The sequence below is a fragment of the Seriola aureovittata genome, chromosome 19 (genome assembly GCF_021018895.1).
Source record: "Seriola aureovittata isolate HTS-2021-v1 ecotype China chromosome 19, ASM2101889v1, whole genome shotgun sequence".
In the NCBI taxonomy this organism is placed as follows: Eukaryota; Metazoa; Chordata; class Actinopteri; order Carangiformes; family Carangidae; genus Seriola; species Seriola aureovittata.
The window spans coordinates 3,834,641-3,853,657 of record NC_079382.1 but is presented as its reverse complement, the minus strand read 5'-3'; the positions used below and the strand labels follow the sequence as shown (position 1 = coordinate 3,853,657).

At 38.4% G+C, this 19,017-nt stretch overlaps 4 protein-coding genes across 4 annotated transcripts; all 4 read right to left on the bottom strand.

The window, feature by feature from the left end:
• Nucleotides 1–139: 139 nt before the first annotated feature.
• LOC130187820 (gap junction Cx32.2 protein-like) lies at nucleotides 140–3,587 on the bottom strand. Its single transcript, XM_056405722.1, has 3 exons — nucleotides 3,455–3,587; nucleotides 2,179–2,312; nucleotides 140–1,526 (listed from the first exon to the last, which is right to left on the bottom strand). The coding sequence occupies exons 2-3, from the start codon at nucleotides 2,305–2,307 to the stop codon at nucleotides 903–905; spliced, it is 753 nt and encodes a 250-aa protein (XP_056261697.1). The 5' UTR covers nucleotides 2,308–2,312; nucleotides 3,455–3,587; the 3' UTR covers nucleotides 140–902.
• Nucleotides 3,588–4,636: 1,049 nt separating this feature from the next.
• On the bottom strand, nucleotides 4,637–6,950 carry gja13.1 (gap junction protein alpha 13.1). Its single transcript, XM_056404659.1, has 2 exons — nucleotides 6,747–6,950; nucleotides 4,637–6,059 (listed from the first exon to the last, which is right to left on the bottom strand). Exon 2 carries the CDS (start codon nucleotides 6,030–6,032, stop codon nucleotides 5,172–5,174), a length of 861 nt encoding a protein of 286 aa, XP_056260634.1. The 5' UTR covers nucleotides 6,033–6,059; nucleotides 6,747–6,950; the 3' UTR covers nucleotides 4,637–5,171.
• A 1,586-nt stretch (nucleotides 6,951–8,536) lies between these two features.
• On the bottom strand, nucleotides 8,537–13,528 carry gja11 (gap junction protein, alpha 11). Its single transcript, XM_056363396.1, has 4 exons — nucleotides 12,276–13,528; nucleotides 11,235–11,387; nucleotides 10,815–11,000; nucleotides 8,537–9,440 (listed from the first exon to the last, which is right to left on the bottom strand). Exons 2-4 carry the CDS (start codon nucleotides 11,361–11,363, stop codon nucleotides 8,838–8,840), a joined length of 918 nt encoding a protein of 305 aa, XP_056219371.1. The 5' UTR covers nucleotides 11,364–11,387; nucleotides 12,276–13,528; the 3' UTR covers nucleotides 8,537–8,837.
• A 332-nt stretch (nucleotides 13,529–13,860) lies between these two features.
• On the bottom strand, nucleotides 13,861–18,788 carry hsdl1 (hydroxysteroid dehydrogenase like 1). The gene is made up of 5 exons (XM_056363395.1): nucleotides 18,351–18,788; nucleotides 16,884–17,329; nucleotides 16,549–16,632; nucleotides 15,477–15,629; nucleotides 13,861–15,378 (listed from the first exon to the last, which is right to left on the bottom strand). The coding sequence occupies exons 1-5, from the start codon at nucleotides 18,568–18,570 to the stop codon at nucleotides 15,307–15,309; spliced, it is 975 nt and encodes a 324-aa protein (XP_056219370.1). The 5' UTR covers nucleotides 18,571–18,788; the 3' UTR covers nucleotides 13,861–15,306.
• Between the last annotated feature and the right edge of the window lie 229 nt (nucleotides 18,789–19,017).

Genomic DNA, 19,017 nt, shown 5'->3' with positions numbered 1-19,017 from the left:
GTTTTAAAAGATATTTAATTTTCTGTATCTAAATCAGTGATTTATAGGACGTCAAATGTAATTTCAATGATAACAACATAAATTATGAATTATGTATGGGTATAATGAAAGAAACAATAAAACACAAACAGAGATGCACTAAACTCCAAACATGTTTTAATAAGTTATGTGCTTCCTTAAGGAATTCATCAATCAAAACAGTCATATTAAAAAACCAAACATGAAAAACAAATGATTTCTAATTAAAATATTTACAGTTCTGAAAGTCATCCTTGAACATTTAACCATTTTGGTAAAACTGAAAAAAATACATTCAAAAAGAAAAGTAGCACTAAGAGCCCTTCAATATTTCTTTAGAACAAACACGCCTATAAAGCTACACAGTGGCTTTTAGCTAATACGAATTGGTACAATGATAGACAAAGGTATCTGCTGTAAGTAAAGTTGTATGGACAGGTCCCTGACATTCAGCCCATGTACTCACAGGCCACAGCAGAGTGACTGCAGTAAATGTTAAAGGTCACAATTACCAATTGTCACTTAGGGGCTGCAATATACAAAAGTGCCTCACAAAAAAAAGAAATAAAAATAAAACCACAAAAACTCAGGAAATTTTAAAAGTTGGCTTCATTGACACTTCAATATATTTTATTCTTCTTGTGCATGTTTAAATATTCGATTACTCCCATTCACAAATAGTCTACATATACAGTATGGCTCCAAATTTTGATTTCTGCAATTTTTAAGCATCATATAAATAAATAAATAACTCTTGCAAATGTAGGCCCAGGTTTTATTTACCCTCCTGTTTGCTTGTTAACTATGCAACAGTTTAAATTTTGCACACTGGATCTAAATGGTGTTCCTCAGGCTGTGCTGTGACTGGCATTATGGAGGCTAAGCTACTCTTTTTTAATCAGACCTTCACCATTGAAATGTGGGTGAATGGCAATAGCAGCAGCTGGAACAGTTTTAGACCTTTTTCTGGATGAGCGACAACAGGCCAGGTAGAAGATCTCTGCTACGTTGAATAGCAGAGAGATACAGGACATTACAAGCATGAAGATGATGAAGATGGTCTTCTCAGTGGGTCGAGACATGTAGCACTCTACAGTGAAAGGACATGGAGCTCGGGAGCAGACGATTCTTGGGTCCATGACGAACCCGTACAGATAATACTGCCCCACAATGAACGCTACCTCCAGAATGATTCTAAACAATATGGAGGTCATGTAGGTTCCGAGCAGGTTGCCTTTAATCTCGACATGGCCTTTATCGTCAGAGTACTTGGGAAGCTTGACGATTTCACTGCCAGAGTGAGTTTGCATGTATTGCCTCATCTTATTCTCTTTGTGGATGACGTGGAGCACATGACCGAGGTAGACCAGCGTCGGTGTGGAGACAAAGATAATCTGGAGGACCCAGAATCGAATGTGTGAGATTGGGAAGGCGAGGTCGTAGCAGACGTTCTTACAGCCAGGCTGTTTGGTATTACAAATCATATTGGATTGTTCATCACCCCAAACCTGCAATGTTCATATGAAAACATATTATTATTACTTGCATATGGTCAACAGGACTGAGAGTTAAGTTTCTTTCATAAAGGAGTGTTTAATTTAACACAAATCTTCCAGAATCTACTGCTAGCATCCACTGAGGCGCACTGAAGAATTGCTGTGTGCAATTAGTGGCTAAGTATTAAACAACCAGGCTACAAAATGACATTCTAGACATAAAATGTTGTGGTTGCACAAACATTTAATAATGTTTAAAGTTAAAAAAGAATTTTTAAATAGGTAAAAGTATATGTTGTTTTTGTTTTCAACAGGCTAAATTTAGAAAATCAGACCAGAATTGTCTCCAGCCCCAGTGACTCTTTATAAAGTACGCAGACTGATGGAAAACTTTAAACAACCCTTATTTAAAGATAAAGAAGATAAGGATCTTTAATAATAAGATCCTTAATAATGCAAAACCTGATGATTTGTTTTAAAGTTGAATGCAGCACTATCTGAATACTGGCTGGGTTTCACAGCTATTGTTCCTCAGGAACTGTGGATCTCCATTATGGTCACCAGAGGGTGTTATTTCATCTAAACGTCCTGGGCTTGCAGAAGTAATTCAGTGATGCACCACTTATGTATAAAGCTACTGTGAACAAAACAAGTAGAAACACACCTTCTCTGCTCCAGCTCCGAGGATCATGATCCTGAATATAAAAAGTACGCTGAGCCAGACCTTCCCGATGACGGTGGAGTGAGACTGGACCTTGTCCAGCAGAGAAGAAAGAAAACCCCACTCTCCCATTGTCTCTGAAAAGTAAATATGTCAACTGATTAATAATGATTACTGATAATAATGATTAATACTGATTAATAAATGAGTGGTTTCATGAAAACCATGCAGAGTGATCTGATATTCCAGTCCTCTGAATACTTGAGACACCAGTCATATGGAAAGGAAGAGACGAGAAGAGCTCTATTGAGAAAATAAAATTGTTCTGTTTCTCATTTAGCCATTATATGTAAGTGATTAATTACTAATAGTTGGAGACCCCACTACTTAAAACAATCTCATTCATGTAACCAACTATATCCAACTGTATCATATATCCAACTATTCATATAACAAGAGATCTATTGGAAAAACCAACAGAACATCAGTTACCCAGTTGCTATTTGCAGTAGTTGTCAAATCTATGTGAGAAAGGAAAAACTTATGAAATTGTAATTAATCTTATGTTTTCTCTAATTAATAATTAATTTTTTGTTCTCTTTTAAATGACCACTCTGTAACTACATATAGCCTATCACAAAAGTATAGATTAAAGCGTTCCATTATTTTTTAATAAATGGCACTACGTGATGTAATGGATGATAATTGATTAACTTGAAAGGCAAACCATCATCTTCAACCGCAGCAGAACACTTTGTTTTACAGACACGATCACATGCTGTAAAATCTCTAATCTATAGGTTGTTCAGAACGTAAAGAAGAAGCTGTAAAAACATATTGCATAACAAAGACTTATCTCAAGGTATCTCACTATGTGCTGTATGTTTGGATGTTAGATAGGAGAGGAATTTATATTCAGCAGATGTTTGTATGAACGGCTGTATCTATAAATATAATGCTTTTCATAAAAGAAAGAGCACTTTAGTGTGTTCACAGTGTTTTCTAACTGCACATCATTGCACATCATCTAATCATAGAACATGTCGACAATACATGGATAATACGGATTTTTATCCTGATGGATTAAGGACAGTGCTTCAGTCTGAATGGTCAAGTAGTAAGGCAAGAAAATATATTCATAATAATAAATGCCTATATCCAACCTAATATACATATGTGGCTGAAATAACAAGATGATGTGGTATCTTAACCCAAAAATAATAGCATTAAATTTAAGTTTGAAATCATTACATTCTATATTTCAATTTCAAAATCTTACCTTTGAATTTAAAAAGTTCTTCTTCTAGACAAGCAGAGCAGTCACCAGCTGTGGTATTGAATGACAGAGAGCCCAGTGCACCAGACTAAACCCGTCTATGGTACCTTGAACTTTAGATTTGATGAATTTGCGCAACAGTGTGAGCTGTCACGTTGTCATGACATCTGAAAATGATAAATCTCAAGTGGAGAATTTTGGGCTGAGCACTGAAAAGATTGTGCAGGTTAATGATTGACAGTGCTATAAAGCAAAATCCAAAGCTGGTTTATGTCACTGTTCATTATTGTCATCACTGTATGATTTTTCATCATATGTAGTAAGTATTCACTAAAGCAGCCCTTGACTGCTTTTACATTTTACATTCAAATAGATGTGCTAGTTACATATCTACAAAGCCAGTAAATAAATAAAATGAGCAAAGAGACAGAGGCTAAAGTTATGGACACAGTCTGCTCACCTATACAGACTAATCCAACCTACTACAATAACCCTACAATGAATTCTACGTGACGACTGAGCAGTCACGTTCATTCTTTGTTGAGACTGTGTCAACGAAAAGGTTTTTTTCTTCATACAATGTGATTTACACAATGTCTAAACACACCGAGGCACAGTTCACAGTTCGTTCAAGTTTCGCCTTTCAATTTTCTATCTGATGTTAATGTCCTAAGCCTTATATGAAATCATTTAAATTATCCATGAGTCAGAGGTGGTGGCTAATATCTGACACTCTACCAACCACTCCCTATTCTGACGTGACTGACGCATCGATTAATCAATCAGTTGAATAGATTATGACCAGAACATGAATCAGCAACAATTTTGATCATCAGCTAATTATTAAAGTATTTTATAAGCTAAAATGGGAAGCAACGTCTGTGGTTTCAGCTTCTCAAATGTGGATGTTTACTGTTTCTCTCTTTTATTAGAGTAAACTCAATATCTTTGGATTTTTGATTGACTGTTGTCACCTTTGGTTCTGGGTAACTGTGGCTTTCATTTGTATAGAACAAACAATTAATCATTTAAACTAGAAGATAATCAGTAGACTAATCAATAATAATCATCTGTTGCAGCCCTACAGTATTAAAAGTGTGAATCATACTCTGTAAAAGTAAGTTGTTGGACTGGGAAGTGAAAAGTGTAAACGTGTCATCTAAAATGAATAGATTGATGAAAAAGCTTTTTTTATCCGACTTTTTTATTTATTAATTTATTAAAAACAATACAGCATACAAAAATGTTTTTCTACTTCATCAGTAGAAACAGACTCTTCACCACAATCATCATCATCATCATCATCATCATCATCATCATCATCATCATCATTCAATAAGGAAATTATTTCAAGTCCTAGATAATGAACATGGGAATAAGTTTAAGGACACATTCAATAACCGAGGATAGACAAACTTCTGCTCACTCAGATAAATACATTATCAGTATTGCACATTTTCCATTATTAGATTTCCATTTGAAAAATACAAAATAAATGTAAATTTTTCCAACAATGTGGCCCTTTAATATTGTTGATTTACGCAGACTCTTCCCAGCACATAATACCACATTATTAGACAGTGATGAAGCTTTTCTTTTATATTGTGTCATGATGTAAGAAATCAGTCTCTTAGATGTATTTGAGCCAAAAAAGCACTGGGGGATAATCTGAAACAAGACAAAACATTAATACATTAATGGGGACATCTGTGTTTTTTTTTTAATGACCACTCAGTAGTCGTTTCTCCTCTTTGGCCCCGTCCAGGCTTCCTCCAATACTGTGACTGCTCTCGAGCTCCATGTTCAGCTTGTTCTGCTTGAGTGCGTCCTCTGCAGTCGGCCACCTGGGAGCTGACAGGCCGGCAGGGTTCTCTGCTGAGGTAATCTTGTGACTGCGATTCCTGGACCCACATCTGACCCGGGTGCAAATCAGGTAGAACATCTCAATGAAATTCAGCAACAGAGAGACGCAGGCCACTACCAGCATAAAGATAATAAAGATGGTCTTCTCTGTGGGGCGGGACATGTAGCACTCCACAGTGAAGGGACAGGGCTTCCTGGAGCAGGGGAACATGGGGACCATGACGAATCCATACAGGTAGTACTGGCCCACTATGAAGGCAGCCTCAATGATGATCTTAACCACGAGCTGAGTCAGGTAGCTTCCCAGCAGGTTCCCCTTGATCTTCACCTTTCCGTTCTCATCTGTGTATTTGGGCCTTTTGAGCAGCTGGTTTCCACCGGGGCTCGACAGCAGCCCCCTCAGCTTATTCTCCTTGTGGATGACGTGCATGGCGTGGCCCAGGTACACCAGCGTCGGTGTGGAGACAAAGATGATCTGGAGGACCCAGAAGCGAATGTGCGAGATTGGGAAGGTCCAGTCGTAGCAGACGTTCTCACAACCAGGTTGCTGTGTGTTACAGATGAAACCCGACTGCTCGTCGCCCCAGACGCTCTCAGCACCTGCACCCAAAACCATGATCCTGAACAGGAAGAGGACGCTCATCCAGATCTTCCCGATGACTGTGCTGTGTGACTGGACCTTGTCCAGTAAGGTTGACAGGAATCCCCAGTCTCCCATATTTATAAGTGATGTTCAGTTACTGATCTGTGATGAAAAGATGAAAAATACAGTAAATACCCAAGCTAATAAATAGGTTAAATCGCTCACTTTGTTTTTTAATGAGCCTACACCATACCTTATTAACTAAAACATTAACCATAACTTATTATTTAATCAAAATGCCACTGTTGGAAGAAAAAGGCTCATTGTTCTGTTTAATTTAGATAAATAATTCTGTTTTTAAACATGAGAAGAAAGTCACATCAGAGCCTCCTGGACCTTCAGCTAGTTTCTCAGTACTTAGTATCATAAATAAGTAATAAATAAACAAATAAGTAATTATTATTCAGAATTTTGAACAGAAGAAGATAAAACCCAGCGGCATTATATTGATGAAGCATAAAGGAAGGAGGCGTAGAAATAAATAAAAATGAAGCTTTCCTAAAGTAAAGCTTACATCAATATTCTGTGTAACACAGTTAAAATAAATACATGTAAAAAAACAAACAAATCTCATGCTATTAATGTACAGATGAAGCAATGTAATGGACATTTGAAGTAAATTGACAACCCATCACTTACATACTCAAAAAATTTATATAAAGAAAAAGATCTTTGATATTTTTCAGTTTGTATAGTGGCCATTATTGACATTTGCTAATAACACTTTTCTTTGTGATTTGTCAAATGATCAATTATCTGTAGGAGAGAGCAGAAATCGTTGCATCTTACCTGCTGATCTGGAAGGAAAGGACTGACTCCAGGTGGGATAGATCACTAACTGAAGTTGAACCTTGGAGTTGTGGGTGAGGACAGCAGGACTCATGAGGTGGGGTGAGGGACCACATTGTGTAACACACATCTGGCTTCAGTGTCACGTTGTGCCCGTCAGCAGCAAAAAAAAAAGATTGACAAAGATGAGAACAAGAGGACAAGAGTGTAATAATTGACAGATGTTCAGAGACCCAGCTCTGACTGGCTTCGAATTTTTGAAAATAAACAGAAAAGAAAAGGTGTGTAAATCATTAAAACAACTGCTTTTGTTTAAATATTCAGCATGTATTTGACTGTGGTTATGATGAAGTATGGAAGCATTTTGGTGGCAAATTCAAATCATTATCTAGAGATGGCACCATGTTGAACCAATGTATCACTCACTCATTAACTTAGTCATAAATCAGAAATAATAATTGGTAAAAGAAGAATGCAGATAGCCTCCACCCACATGTATTATCATTAGTTATTAAACTGCTTCATTTACAGCCAGTATCATCAGAGTGGGAATCATATCCCAAAATACAAAATCAGGCATTTTGGCACAGTCTTTGAAGAAATGTTATAAAACCACATGGGAAATCAAAAAACCACCAGAAATTTAAAGGGCGAGTTTTATCGTAAATACACATCTCACTGTTATGTCACTTGACATTGGCCAGGTTTCAACTGCAGTTTTGTGCACCATGTTTTTTTTTTTTCTTTGGTTTCTTTTTTTTTTTTTTTTTTTAGAAATGTCAACAAAACACAAGAGATAACAACAACAGGTTCCCAGCAGCTGCCTCTGGGTTGGAAATGGTTTCCTGGGACCTGATACGGCAAACGCCACAACACGAATTAGAGAAAAGTGTTTCCATTTCAATTTTGCGAAATATTGCTTTGTCAGATCATCTGAAAACCAGCTCATGCAAGAGTAGAAATGTTTTCTTTTTCCATTACTCGTTTTTAAGTTCACAATTTCAAATTGCGCATTAAGCAGGTTAATGGAAATGCTCCGCATAAGTAAAAGTGAACACCTAGAATACGCTTAAAGAAACAGTTAAACATTTTGGGAAGATGCTTTTTTTTTTTTTCAAATAGTTAGATGAGAATATAGATACAGGTTGTATGTTCCATATAAGGCTGTAGCCAGACCCCTGTTAGCTTAGCTTAAGATACAACCCATTAATTCATGAGCTTTGGAGATGCAGACAGAGCTGAGCTGATCTGTTCCCCCTGTTTCTGGCTTGATATCAACCATCTAACCCTCAGCAAGGATATAAACTATTTCCTTAAAAGTGCTAGAAAATAATAGCAATTCTATTTGCTCTACTTGTTAATACCTTTTCTCATACAATCAATAACAAATGCTTTTAGCTGATGGAGACCAGCATTTTGAAATGTAAGTTCTGCCGGCCCATATATTTGCAGAAGCGTATTAACAGTTGCACGGCATAAAACGGCATTAAAAGTTATTCTCTCTGCACACAATAAACTAAATGGGTTTATACATTATAGCAACTGTTGCTCTATACAGTGTGAGAGATTAATGGCCCAATTAAAAATAAAAATCCTCAGATGTTTAGATGGATGAGGCTGCTCTTAATAGGAAAATGACTGGTGAATTGAATGCACTGTAATTTATTGAGGCAACAGAATTTGGACCTTGTATATTACTGCAGGGCAACACTGGGTTTTTTTTTTTTGTCATGTGCAAACATGACAACACCATGAGAAAAAGACAGTTGTATCACAATCACATTCTGAATACGAGATGTTTATTGAATCCAAATTGTAACGTTACACTGTCTTAAATCATTTCTACAAAGTACAAAAATCTTATCTACTCTATTTAAAAGAGAAAACATGGTTTGTTTGTTTTTTACTATGTCACAAATGTCACTTGAAGTCATTTTAAGCAACGCTGTGTATGTGACTGAGGCCTGTTTACAGAAGCTGGCTGCCCCCCCCCCCCCATCTGTATTTCCTGCGCACACACCCCCTTTTCCTCTCTTAAGCCAAAACACACAAATACTGGAACAACCTACAACCTATCTCTGCCTCCACGCTTCAGATGTGAACCTCCCCCATCTTGTTCTCAGTTGGTACATTCTGAACAGCCTTGTTCACCCCACCTTTGACCCCGTTCGCCCCCAACTTTTGTCCTTGCAGCTCCAGCTCCAGGTTGGCACAGTTCTGGATGATCTCGGGCCGGCTTCTAAAAGCTTTCCTTTCCGAAAACGGAGGCGTCACCGGGGTCACGGTGTAGTCCTGCCTCCTCGCCATGCACTCCTTCACCGCCTTCACACACAGGTAGAAGAGCTCAACCACGCTGAGCACAAGGGAGACGATCGCTGACACCAGCATAAACCAGATGATGACCGATTTCTCCGTGGGCCTGGAGACGTAGCAGTCCACCTGGTGAGGGCAGGGCAAGCGGATGCAGACGTAGCGAGTCTGGAGGGTGAAACCGTAAAGTAAATACTGACCCACGATGAACAAAACCTCCAGGATTATCTTGGCCACAAGATGGAGGACATAACTGCGAAGGAGGCGGCCGCGGATGCTGATTTTGCCACTGCTCTTGGTGTACTTGGGAACTTTGAAGGCCTTGCTGAGGAACAGACTGGCCTGGTCTTCCAGCTCCGCCTGCTTCCTCATCCTCTCCTTCACCTTGAGTTGGAACAAGAAGTCAGAGTTAGAAATTCTCAAGTAATCTGAAGAGAAGTTCCAAACAGTTTCCAAAAAAGTCTTAACCCTTATTCCATGTATTGCTACTGCGGCTCCCCCCTCAAAACTTTGAGGCGACACTGGAAGTTTTGCTTATAGCCACATATGTGCAAAAACATCGGGGCACCACTTTACAATAAGACTCCCCTAATAAAGGATTCATAAATGTTTATTATTAGGTTATTAATTTGATTGTTAACGCTTTATAAATCGTAAATAACCAATTATAAACAAAGAAGTTATAACGTTTTTCATACATTGGTGCAGGCTAACTATTTGGCAATATTATAATATTGTTATTATTAATGAGTTCTTTTACCAGTTATAAATACTAGTAAGTCATTATAAGATTAATGAGTAGTAAGCATTAACTTGATCTTGCCAAATAGTGAGCCTGCATCAATGTATGAAATCTGTTATAACTTGTTTATAATTAGTTATTTATGATGTATAAATCTTTTATAAGGGTTGTCTTAGTGTAAAGAGGCACCTACATTGGGAGACTACAATATATGGCTGAATAGCTGATGATAAGATGATTTAAGCTGGAAGCGTAGTTTTCTGATACTGTTTTCTGCCACTGTCCTCAATAAGGAAACGATCTTTTAAGCCCACTATGAATTTTGGGTACTGAAAAGCTACGTAACATTTTAAGCTGCATTCATTAATCTTTTGCCACTAGGGGCCGGAAAAAACAACAATGAAAACTGACTGATGCACAGCTACCACATCTCAGGAGGCACATCTAGCAAGCATTTGCGCGGCGTTCACCTACAGAAAGTAAATCAAATATTCACTTTTCTTAGCTTTGCCCTTTGCTTCCGCTAACACCTGCGAAAAATATCTGTCTTTAGCTGCTAGACGCTCCGCAGTCTTCACCAGTGAATCCCTTCTGGTGAGGTGGCAGGGAGCGTCGAGCGGGTTTATCAGAACTTTCTTCGCAGGAAACAGCTGGTTAAGTGGTTGGTGGGAGCGGCTCACTTAGACACAACCATACAAAATGATGGCTTAAAATAAGTTAAAATTTGATTGATGATTTATACAGTCTTTAAAAAGGCGTAGAGCATTATTTATCATATTTTATTTTATCATTTCACATGGGACTGAGGCAAACATCGAGGATGGGGGCAATGAGACAAACTAATATCAAGCATAGCACAATATGGTAATATATATATATATATATATATATATATATTATTTATTATTATATATGGTAAGATCCTAACAGGATGTTTGGGAACCACCTGGCCTATGCCTTTGCCACTGTACAGGTATGGCATGCTTGACAAATCAAGCATTTACACAGTGACACACCTTCTTCTCAATGTGGATCACATGAAGGACGTGGCCGAGGTAGAGCAGCTTGGGAGTCGTGACAGCGATGATCTGAAGAATCCAAAAGCGAACGTGAGAGATGGGGAAGGCGAGGTCGTAGCAGACGTTCTCACAGCCGGGCTGCTGGGTGTTGCACACAAAGTCAGATTGCTCATCGCCCCACACCTAGATGAGACAAGAGGGAAGAGATGATAGAGGAGATGACTCAAGAAAGTTACAGGGTGTAGTGGGTACGGTGTTTACGACGTTGGTATGGATATAGTTTTGCAACATTCCCATTCCCTGGATATACTGTTTCAATTGTTTCAGCTGTTGTGCCCCTTTGAACACATTTCCCCTACATTTCATAATCTCCCTGGGAAGTGTGCCTTAATTAGTAAATATACTGTATTACCAGACCTTCTCAGCGCCGGTGCGCAGGACCAGGATGCGGAAGACAAACAGCACAGTGAGCCACACCTTGCCGATCACTGTGGAGTGGCTCTGCACTTTGTCCAGCAGGCGGCCCAGCAGATCCCATTCACCCATTTCAGTCGCCAGTTGTCCTGCTTTCTATTTGGGGGGGGGTGTATATAATAAAATGAACCACAATGCAGCAAACCATAGTGCAGTCTGATGTACTAATCCCTGAAGGAGCACTTGCATTATTTAGGGAAGTATATATAGTACTATTGATTGACCAAAAGAGAACAGTAACACCTGTTGATTGTTATTTATCAGTCTAAAAAAGGGTGATACAGAAGTGGTTTTGTAGTTGTAAAAGTCAGGACGGACAGACCTTCCCACGAGGCAAAACCTTTATCATTTTTCGCACTCTTGTGACTTTGCTGATAGAAGCCACGGCCGCTGATTTCAAGTCTCCAAAACATACTTATCTGCTGGAAACCGAGACCCTAACCTTGGTTAATACCAACCATTGCAAATCTTAATTCAAAGAATGTGAGACATTGAGCTCAACCACTTGTGCACATACAGATTGACCTGCCTGAGATGATAAGTCTGCAGAGTTTATGCTGTCAACTTAGGTTTTAAATCAGTTATGAAGTTCCCTTTTAGAGTTTCTTTTACATTAATTTTGTATTCACATTCACATTGTATTGTTTTGCTTGAATTTTATTTGATTATATAGTTTGACATCATATGTATCCAATCAAAGTTTTTATTTTTTTGTTTGTTTAAGAAACCATTGGACACTACTTATCCATATCCACATAGACATAATTTTCCTTTCTCACTCATGTACTCAAGCACAAATGACATGTGCATTTATCTTCACTGAGTGCAAAACTTAAGTTACATAACTTCCTATAACATAAACATATTCCAACACGGATCCATAAATGTTCCAGTCCATATACATTATCAACATCATTTACATTTTGTGACAAATTAAATTCTAATTATTAGAGAATTTTTTTTTTTTTTTTTAAATCAACTCACCGGTTGAAAAATCCACGGAGAAAAATAGTGAAGGAAGAGAGCGATGCTTCCAGAGGATGATCAAAACGCAAAGTGAAGGAGGAGAAGAAGAAGCCGTCCTTTCCTGTCCTTATCTGGAAGGACACCATCCTAACCACAACAATGGACCTTTAGTCCTAACACTGAACACTGAGAGGCTGGTAAAAGCAAAAGCTATCAAAAAAAAAAAAAAAAAAAAATCAAAATTGACTTTGAATGCTGACATTTAAAAAAACAATCTTGTTTTGTCCTGTTCCTTATATTTCATTTCTGTGGCATTGCTGCTTCATTGGACAGTGGACAGAGAACAGCAGCGAGAAGAGAGAAGAAGGCGACAGGGCAGATTTAAACCTCCACTTGCAGCTGCATGCACTGTTCACAACTGAGTCATCTACCTTCCACATGTTGAAAAATGATAGTAAAATGAGTGGCGAAACAAATGCAAACGCTTCTGCACATGAAAAGTTACTGAATAGTTTGTTGGGTTTGAAAAAGATGTGAATCAAATGCGCTGTCACCAAAACACAACTCAACTAAACTCCTGTGGGAAAAGTGTTGCAGCGCTGTCCTCCACCATCACCACCACCAACACCAAACTGGGGATTATTTTTCACTTTTATTTCTGCGTTACTGCACAACCAAAGAAACTTTATCTACCCAAACAATCTCAACAAAAGGTCCATCAAGTAGCTGCTCTGGAGCTTTCTACAGTTTTTTGACATCATGCTATTTAATTGAATATTTTGTTCAAGTTAAAGCGCGAGCAATATTTTGTGTTCACTTTATCAGACTCACTCGTCCACGTTAGTAAAGGAACTTGATGTTGGACTTTCCTCTAATCCTTTCACTTATTTGTATGATCCATAGCATTCATCAACATTATCAACATCCCACAACCTGTGGAAAAGTGTTCCCAAGTATTTCAGGAAGGAAACCTCAGTGATGATTTATAACATGTTGAATTTAACTAAGCTTTCTGTAGTGTTTTCATTTTTTCATTGCTATTTTCTTTTTGTTTTTTTAACAATTTTTTCCTTGTGTTTTTATTTTTTATAGCCCCTCTACCTTTTTATTTGTATGTAAAGAAGCTATATGAATCTTAATTATGAAATGTTTCCACGTTTCCTTTATTTCACACCACACACTACAGTGTATGTGGATGGGCTTTACCCACAGTATTGTCACAGCTTATGGTTTCGTGTTTAAATCCCATAGAAGCGGCCCATGTTTGCTCAGCAACACATGTTTACGGCAAACTGCTCCACACATGTGTTCACCAGGTTTACATACCGGCTCTGACCTGGCTGATCTAAGGGGGTCACAGGACAAACTGTGGCAGCCGGCACGGTGTCTGGTCATGGATGTCAATGATTTACACCATCTCGATATTTTAAGAGAAAAACAGCATGTGTGGCCTTCAGCATGTAGATCAGAGTCAACATTACTGAACATACGCTGGAAATCAAACGCTGACCAGTCAGATAAAAGGGCTCAGATACTTTGACCATCATGAAAACTTACACGTAGTCACCATACATCAATTCACATAAAAGAAAGGACAATAATATGGGAATGAAGGAAGAGTTTATTGGTCTAATTCTGTGCTATGATGGCATATATTTAGGTCAACACTTACAGCAATGCACAATAAGCACAATAAATATGAATCTGTTAGCAACATCTGCATATACTGAATGTGTTTCAAGTTAAGTTTCTCCACAAAACAAAAACATCACAACCTCACTCTTCAATGCATTTTATATTGACTACTGGAGACGCTTGACTCCTCTACTCTGAGCACATTCACCTAAAGTTGTCACTCTTCATTCAAGATTCAAGAATGTATAACACCCTGCAGGCACATCTTGGTTTTATCTGGACCTTTGATTTGATTAGAGCAGGAAGCCAGGTAAGCTAAAGACATATTTACATTGGTAGAATATATTCTGGTCTATACTTCAGGTCACAATCCAGAGAGAGTGTGTTAAAAATGTGTCATTTCCACTTTCAAAACTTGCAAAATTACACTCAAACCTGATTATAGTCTTTTCAGTCAACAGTCTGTCTCTGTAACATGTTATTGGGTTTGGTTTTTGGGAACATAGTGCGTGCAGCGCGTCAGTGCTGGTAAAAGCAGTGCAACCCGGCAGAATGGGAAAGTCAATTTACACAGCTTACACAACTTAGAAAAAACACAGTGAACATCAGAGCTTCTTTAAATGCATCCAAAACCCTTTCGGCTTGAATCAGATCCCCCAGGCTGCAGGTTGATAGCAGATAGAAAGAGTCCATGCCCCCGACTGTCATAATATATTGCCTAAATTCATATTTTATGTAAAATTCTTTTACTCATCTGTTTTCATTTTGCTTTATTATTGCCTTCTTCAGACTTTGTCTTTTTTATTTAACATTTGAGGTGAGGCCTTTGATCTCAAATTCACTTCTATATTCTGTTTTTTCAATGTGCAACTTCCTTGAATACAAAAAAGAATTGTTCAAAAAGTGAAATAAATCTCTTATCCAACAGTCTAGCGGGTTGAAACTTAATGGAGGCTCATGCTATAAAAATCCAGGCACCAAACCAAATCATTTCAGAGTATTATGCTCCAATAATAATCATCTGGCACTGCTGGAAATCACGACGAGAAATAAATCAAAGTTCACAACCTCAACTCAAAGTCAAACTCAGTTTCAAACCTCATGTCTGTGCACTGTAAAGAAATTTATTATCTGGTTTCTATAGTAAATTTAAGACTTTGTCAGATCGTAGGCCAGAACTAAAGTAATGTGTGTATATTCACTCATCATTTCCAAATCCCACCGCAGATTACCTAGAAACTGATACCAAATCGATGGGAGAGAATTCCGATAATTACAGTCCTCAAAAGTTATTAAATTGCCTCACTCTTTATTAATCTCACAAGAAGCTAAAATAAAACTCTACACAGGACTCCAGTAACAAGAAGATGAAGTTACCAGGTTAATACTTTGTGAGGAGAGGAGAAGTGAGCTCTTAGCTTGAGCTGATGAGCACGCGTGATCCGAGAACCCAGATCCACTCTGGAATACACCTCATCAATCCATACTGTGAAGAAAAACAACAAAAACGGATTGCTGATGATAAAGATTTGTCATAAACTTTATCCTAATACAATCTGACAGCGTGACGCAGTTTGCACCGACCTGCAGTGTATGAGGCCAGTAGCCGGTGGTCCTATTAGAGACACCCAGGGTGGAGATGGCGTGGCGAGCGTAAACGTCTGGTTTTGGAACAAACCAGCCCTCTCTGGATGAAGTTGATGAGGATGTTGATGGCTGTCGCTCGCTTGAGGCTACCTAGATACACACACACACACACACACACACACACACACACACACACACACACACACCACACACACACACACACACACACACACACACACACACACACACACACACACACACACACACACACACACACACACACACACACACACACACACACTCTGTATATCAAGAACTGACACACATACACTTACTGTATCTATACTCAGGGTATAAAGTGACTTCACCTATCACCTCATATTAATATATTTTATTTATGGAGTAAATTTAAAAAGGACAAAAAAAGTAAATTTTATAAAGAATAAAAAATGAAGCTGAAGCTAAAAATGTTACAGTAAAGAAGAGTTGGTAAAAAAGATTATAGACATAGATTGTTCATGTATGTAGAATAAAATCATATAGACTAAAAGTAACACTTCCTATTGAGCATCTATTAACTGAGATCTGCCCCCTTCCATTAAGTTGAGTCTATCCCTTCTTCACACTGTCTGTGAGTTTACAGAGATAACTGAATATTTAATTTAATCAAAAAACAAACAAATCTGTTCTCATATGGTCACAATACCATCAACACCACACTGATGTGCATATATTACACAATACAAGAGTTTCTTAGCACTGTTATATTGCTGTTCTTTCTTTATGAATGGGGTTGGGTAAGAATATTGAAAATAGAGAGTTATGTCAGTGAAACCAAAATGACTTTTTGAGAAATAAAAACATTTTTCTACACATTTTTTCATGCAGCAAAGTTCTCAAATGTCAAATGTTGTGGAAACCCAAACAGCTGTACAAACACTTTGTATAAATAAATGGCCGGTGATATGATGCCAGCTTTCAGTGCTGGACACATTTTGGTCAGAACCGTAAGATGTAGTGAACTTTGATATGCAGCCACTCAGCTTAATGATGATATCAGGTATCTTACCTGGAAAGGAATCAGACTTTGAACAAAAATCCCTCTGCCACTGTACTCAAGGTGAAGAGCTCTTGAGAAATGATCCAGGTAGCCCTGAAATGTCAGAAGAGAGATGCAGTTTGATGTTAGCCCAGATTTTAGTCTGAAAAGTTGTTCACTCAGCTTGTTTTGATGAGATACTTGAATAAACAGATCTTTTTAAGATCTTCATCTGGTAACAAATCAAAACATCTGCTGTGAAAAAGGTCAACAGAGGCTATGAGTATGTTTCTTGGTGTGTGTGTGTGTGTGTGTGTGTGTGTGTGTATGCATAAGAGGCTGTTATAAGCAGCGTTTTGTCTCACAGTCAAGGCCGTGAGTGTCACTCTTCCAGGCAGAGGTCTGCAGCAGGAACCCGATGATATATTAACCACAGCACCTCTGCTGCGATCCACCATCCCCGGCAGCACCAATCGAGTCATCAGAGTAGCGACCGCAACGTTCTTATTCACCAAGTCCAACAGGCTCTGCTCAGGCATTTCTATCAGGCTCTGGGGGGAACTCAGAGACTCATCCACACAGTTCACCACGAAGCCGATATCTTTACCCCTCATGGCTTCTTTGATGGCCTTGCTGGCTGCCTGGTCCAGAGAGAAATCAGCAAGGACAACAATAGTTTCCACTCCGTAGCTTTGGGAGAGGGATGCAGCGGTGTCTCTAACAGAAGTGTGTTCCTGAGTGACAAAGATAATGCTGATGCCATGCCTAGCCAGCTCCTCTGCATACGCTTTGGCCACAGGCTCTGACGCTCCTGACAGAAGAGGACAATATATATCAATGAAAGTTGTTTCAGGAAGAAGTGAGGATATAACATTACTGAGAGCTACTACAGAGTGACATAAAAACATTAAAGTTGACTTTATTACTGAAAGCTGATTGCTTGATTGCCAAGAAATTAAACACCAAATTTGAGCAAATCATTGAAATATCTTTTACCAGTAAAAAAAAGAAAGAAAGAAAGTGAATTGTAAAACGAATATTTGGTTTGCAAAATTGCTGATGTGAACCTGGTATTTTTTTCACAATTTTTCCAAATTTATAGACCAAATAAATAATGGATTAATCAAAACCATATTTGATTAATTTGAAGATCATTATTTATGAAGCTTGTTAGTTGGGCTCACTACATTATCAAGTCAATGTGATATCCAAATTTCAGTCAAAGAAATGTATTATATTTAGGGTGGCATTGCAACAAGACAAATCCTTCCTGTGTGAGACTTCGGCCTTGGTAGCGCTACTTGTGTTGTGTTTTTGCACAAGCTTGACATATTATACATTTTGTGAAAGCTCTTTAGTCTCCTGATTCAATCTGGGAATTTTAAGATCCATATCACTGCAACAGGTGTTGACACAGAACTGGTTCAGACTTGTGGCCATGTCTCCAAAGTGTTTTCCACACAAAAGGTCTTATATTTAGTTTTTATGCCAAGAAAAAAAAAATGGCCAGGCAATTTCAGGCTTGTGCACAAAAATTGGGACGTCTGCTAACAGAGTAAGCTGTCAATTACTGTCTGGATTTATTTACTGATGGTCTATAAAGTTTCAGAAAATAGTAAAAAAAAAAAAATGGTTCCATGGAATTTCGCTTTTTTTCTTGACTCATCCCTTCAGCTCTGAAAACAACAGCTGCCCTGGTTTTGTGTGATGCCCAAATCTCGCTGACAGAAATAAAATTACAACAATAAAATGAATGGACCTGACTGTGATCTGCCCTCTGTGACGCAGACCTACAGCATGATGCATTCTCATTGTTTCTGCTGCATCCTTACCATAAATGACAGCCCAGTCACCATATCTTTGGGTCAGCTTCTTACACGGGATAATTCTTGGCAGGAAATGCACCCTGACCAACGTGCAGCAGTCTCTCAGCAGCATCAGCGCCCTGCTGGCCGTGTACAGCGCACCGACAAGAGCCAGGGTCTCAAAATAAGAATTGCATGACCGAGAAATTTCTCTGTACAAAAACTGAAAGCTGTCAACTGCCGCCATAGTTGACACTCCTGTGATGCGGTTGCTAGTTTGCTAGCTAAAGCGTGTTTAGTAGATTTAACGTAATGATTTCTGAAAGTAACGTTAACTAGTAGGTCAGACCTGTGAATAAAACATGCCGCCGTTCCTACATAGCAAATTTCTGATTAAAAAGGTGAGATTTGACAGATTTCTAAGCAGGCAAACCTGTCACCTGTAAAAGTAGCCGGTGAATGGAGCAAAACATTAAGTCATGTGACAAAGTACGTCACACAAGCTGCATTCATAAACCCATGAGAAAAATGGTCGCGAGTAAATCACACTTACGAGTCATGCTTTATATAAGTATCACACTGGTCATGGATGAACTCTGCTTTAAATTATCAACGTGGTTTTCAGTATCAGTCATATTCTTGTCATATTAAATCTTTGGTCATTCTCATCGTGTACATCTGACACGTAAAACCC

What these genes read in the sequence shown, in the direction of transcription:
- LOC130187820 (XM_056405722.1), bottom strand. Translation starts at nt 2,307, where the DNA reads ATGGGAGAGTGGGGTTTTCTTTCTTCTCTGCTGGACAAGGTCCAGTCT. An exon ending in TCGGAGCTGGAGCAGAGAAG is followed by an intron (nt 1,527 to 2,178) that starts GTGTGTTTCTAC and finishes TGAACATTGCAG; the next exon opens with GTTTGGGGTGATGAACAATC.
- gja13.1 (XM_056404659.1), bottom strand. Translation starts at nt 6,032, where the DNA reads ATGGGAGACTGGGGATTCCTGTCAACCTTACTGGACAAGGTCCAGTCA.
- gja11 (XM_056363396.1), bottom strand. Translation starts at nt 11,363, where the DNA reads ATGGGTGAATGGGATCTGCTGGGCCGCCTGCTGGACAAAGTGCAGAGC. An exon ending in TGCGCACCGGCGCTGAGAAG is followed by an intron (nt 11,001 to 11,234) that starts GTCTGGTAATAC and finishes TGTCTCATCTAG; the next exon opens with GTGTGGGGCGATGAGCAATC. An exon ending in TGATCCACATTGAGAAGAAG is followed by an intron (nt 9,441 to 10,814) that starts GTGTGTCACTGT and finishes TTCCAACTCAAG; the next exon opens with GTGAAGGAGAGGATGAGGAA.
- hsdl1 (XM_056363395.1), bottom strand. Translation starts at nt 18,570, where the DNA reads ATGGCGGCAGTTGACAGCTTTCAGTTTTTGTACAGAGAAATTTCTCGG. An exon ending in TGACACTCACGGCCTTGACT is followed by an intron (nt 16,633 to 16,883) that starts GTGAGACAAAAC and finishes CTGACATTTCAG; the next exon opens with GGCTACCTGGATCATTTCTC. An exon ending in AAAGTCTGATTCCTTTCCAG is followed by an intron (nt 15,630 to 16,548) that starts GTAAGATACCTG and finishes GTGTGTATCTAG; the next exon opens with GTAGCCTCAAGCGAGCGACA.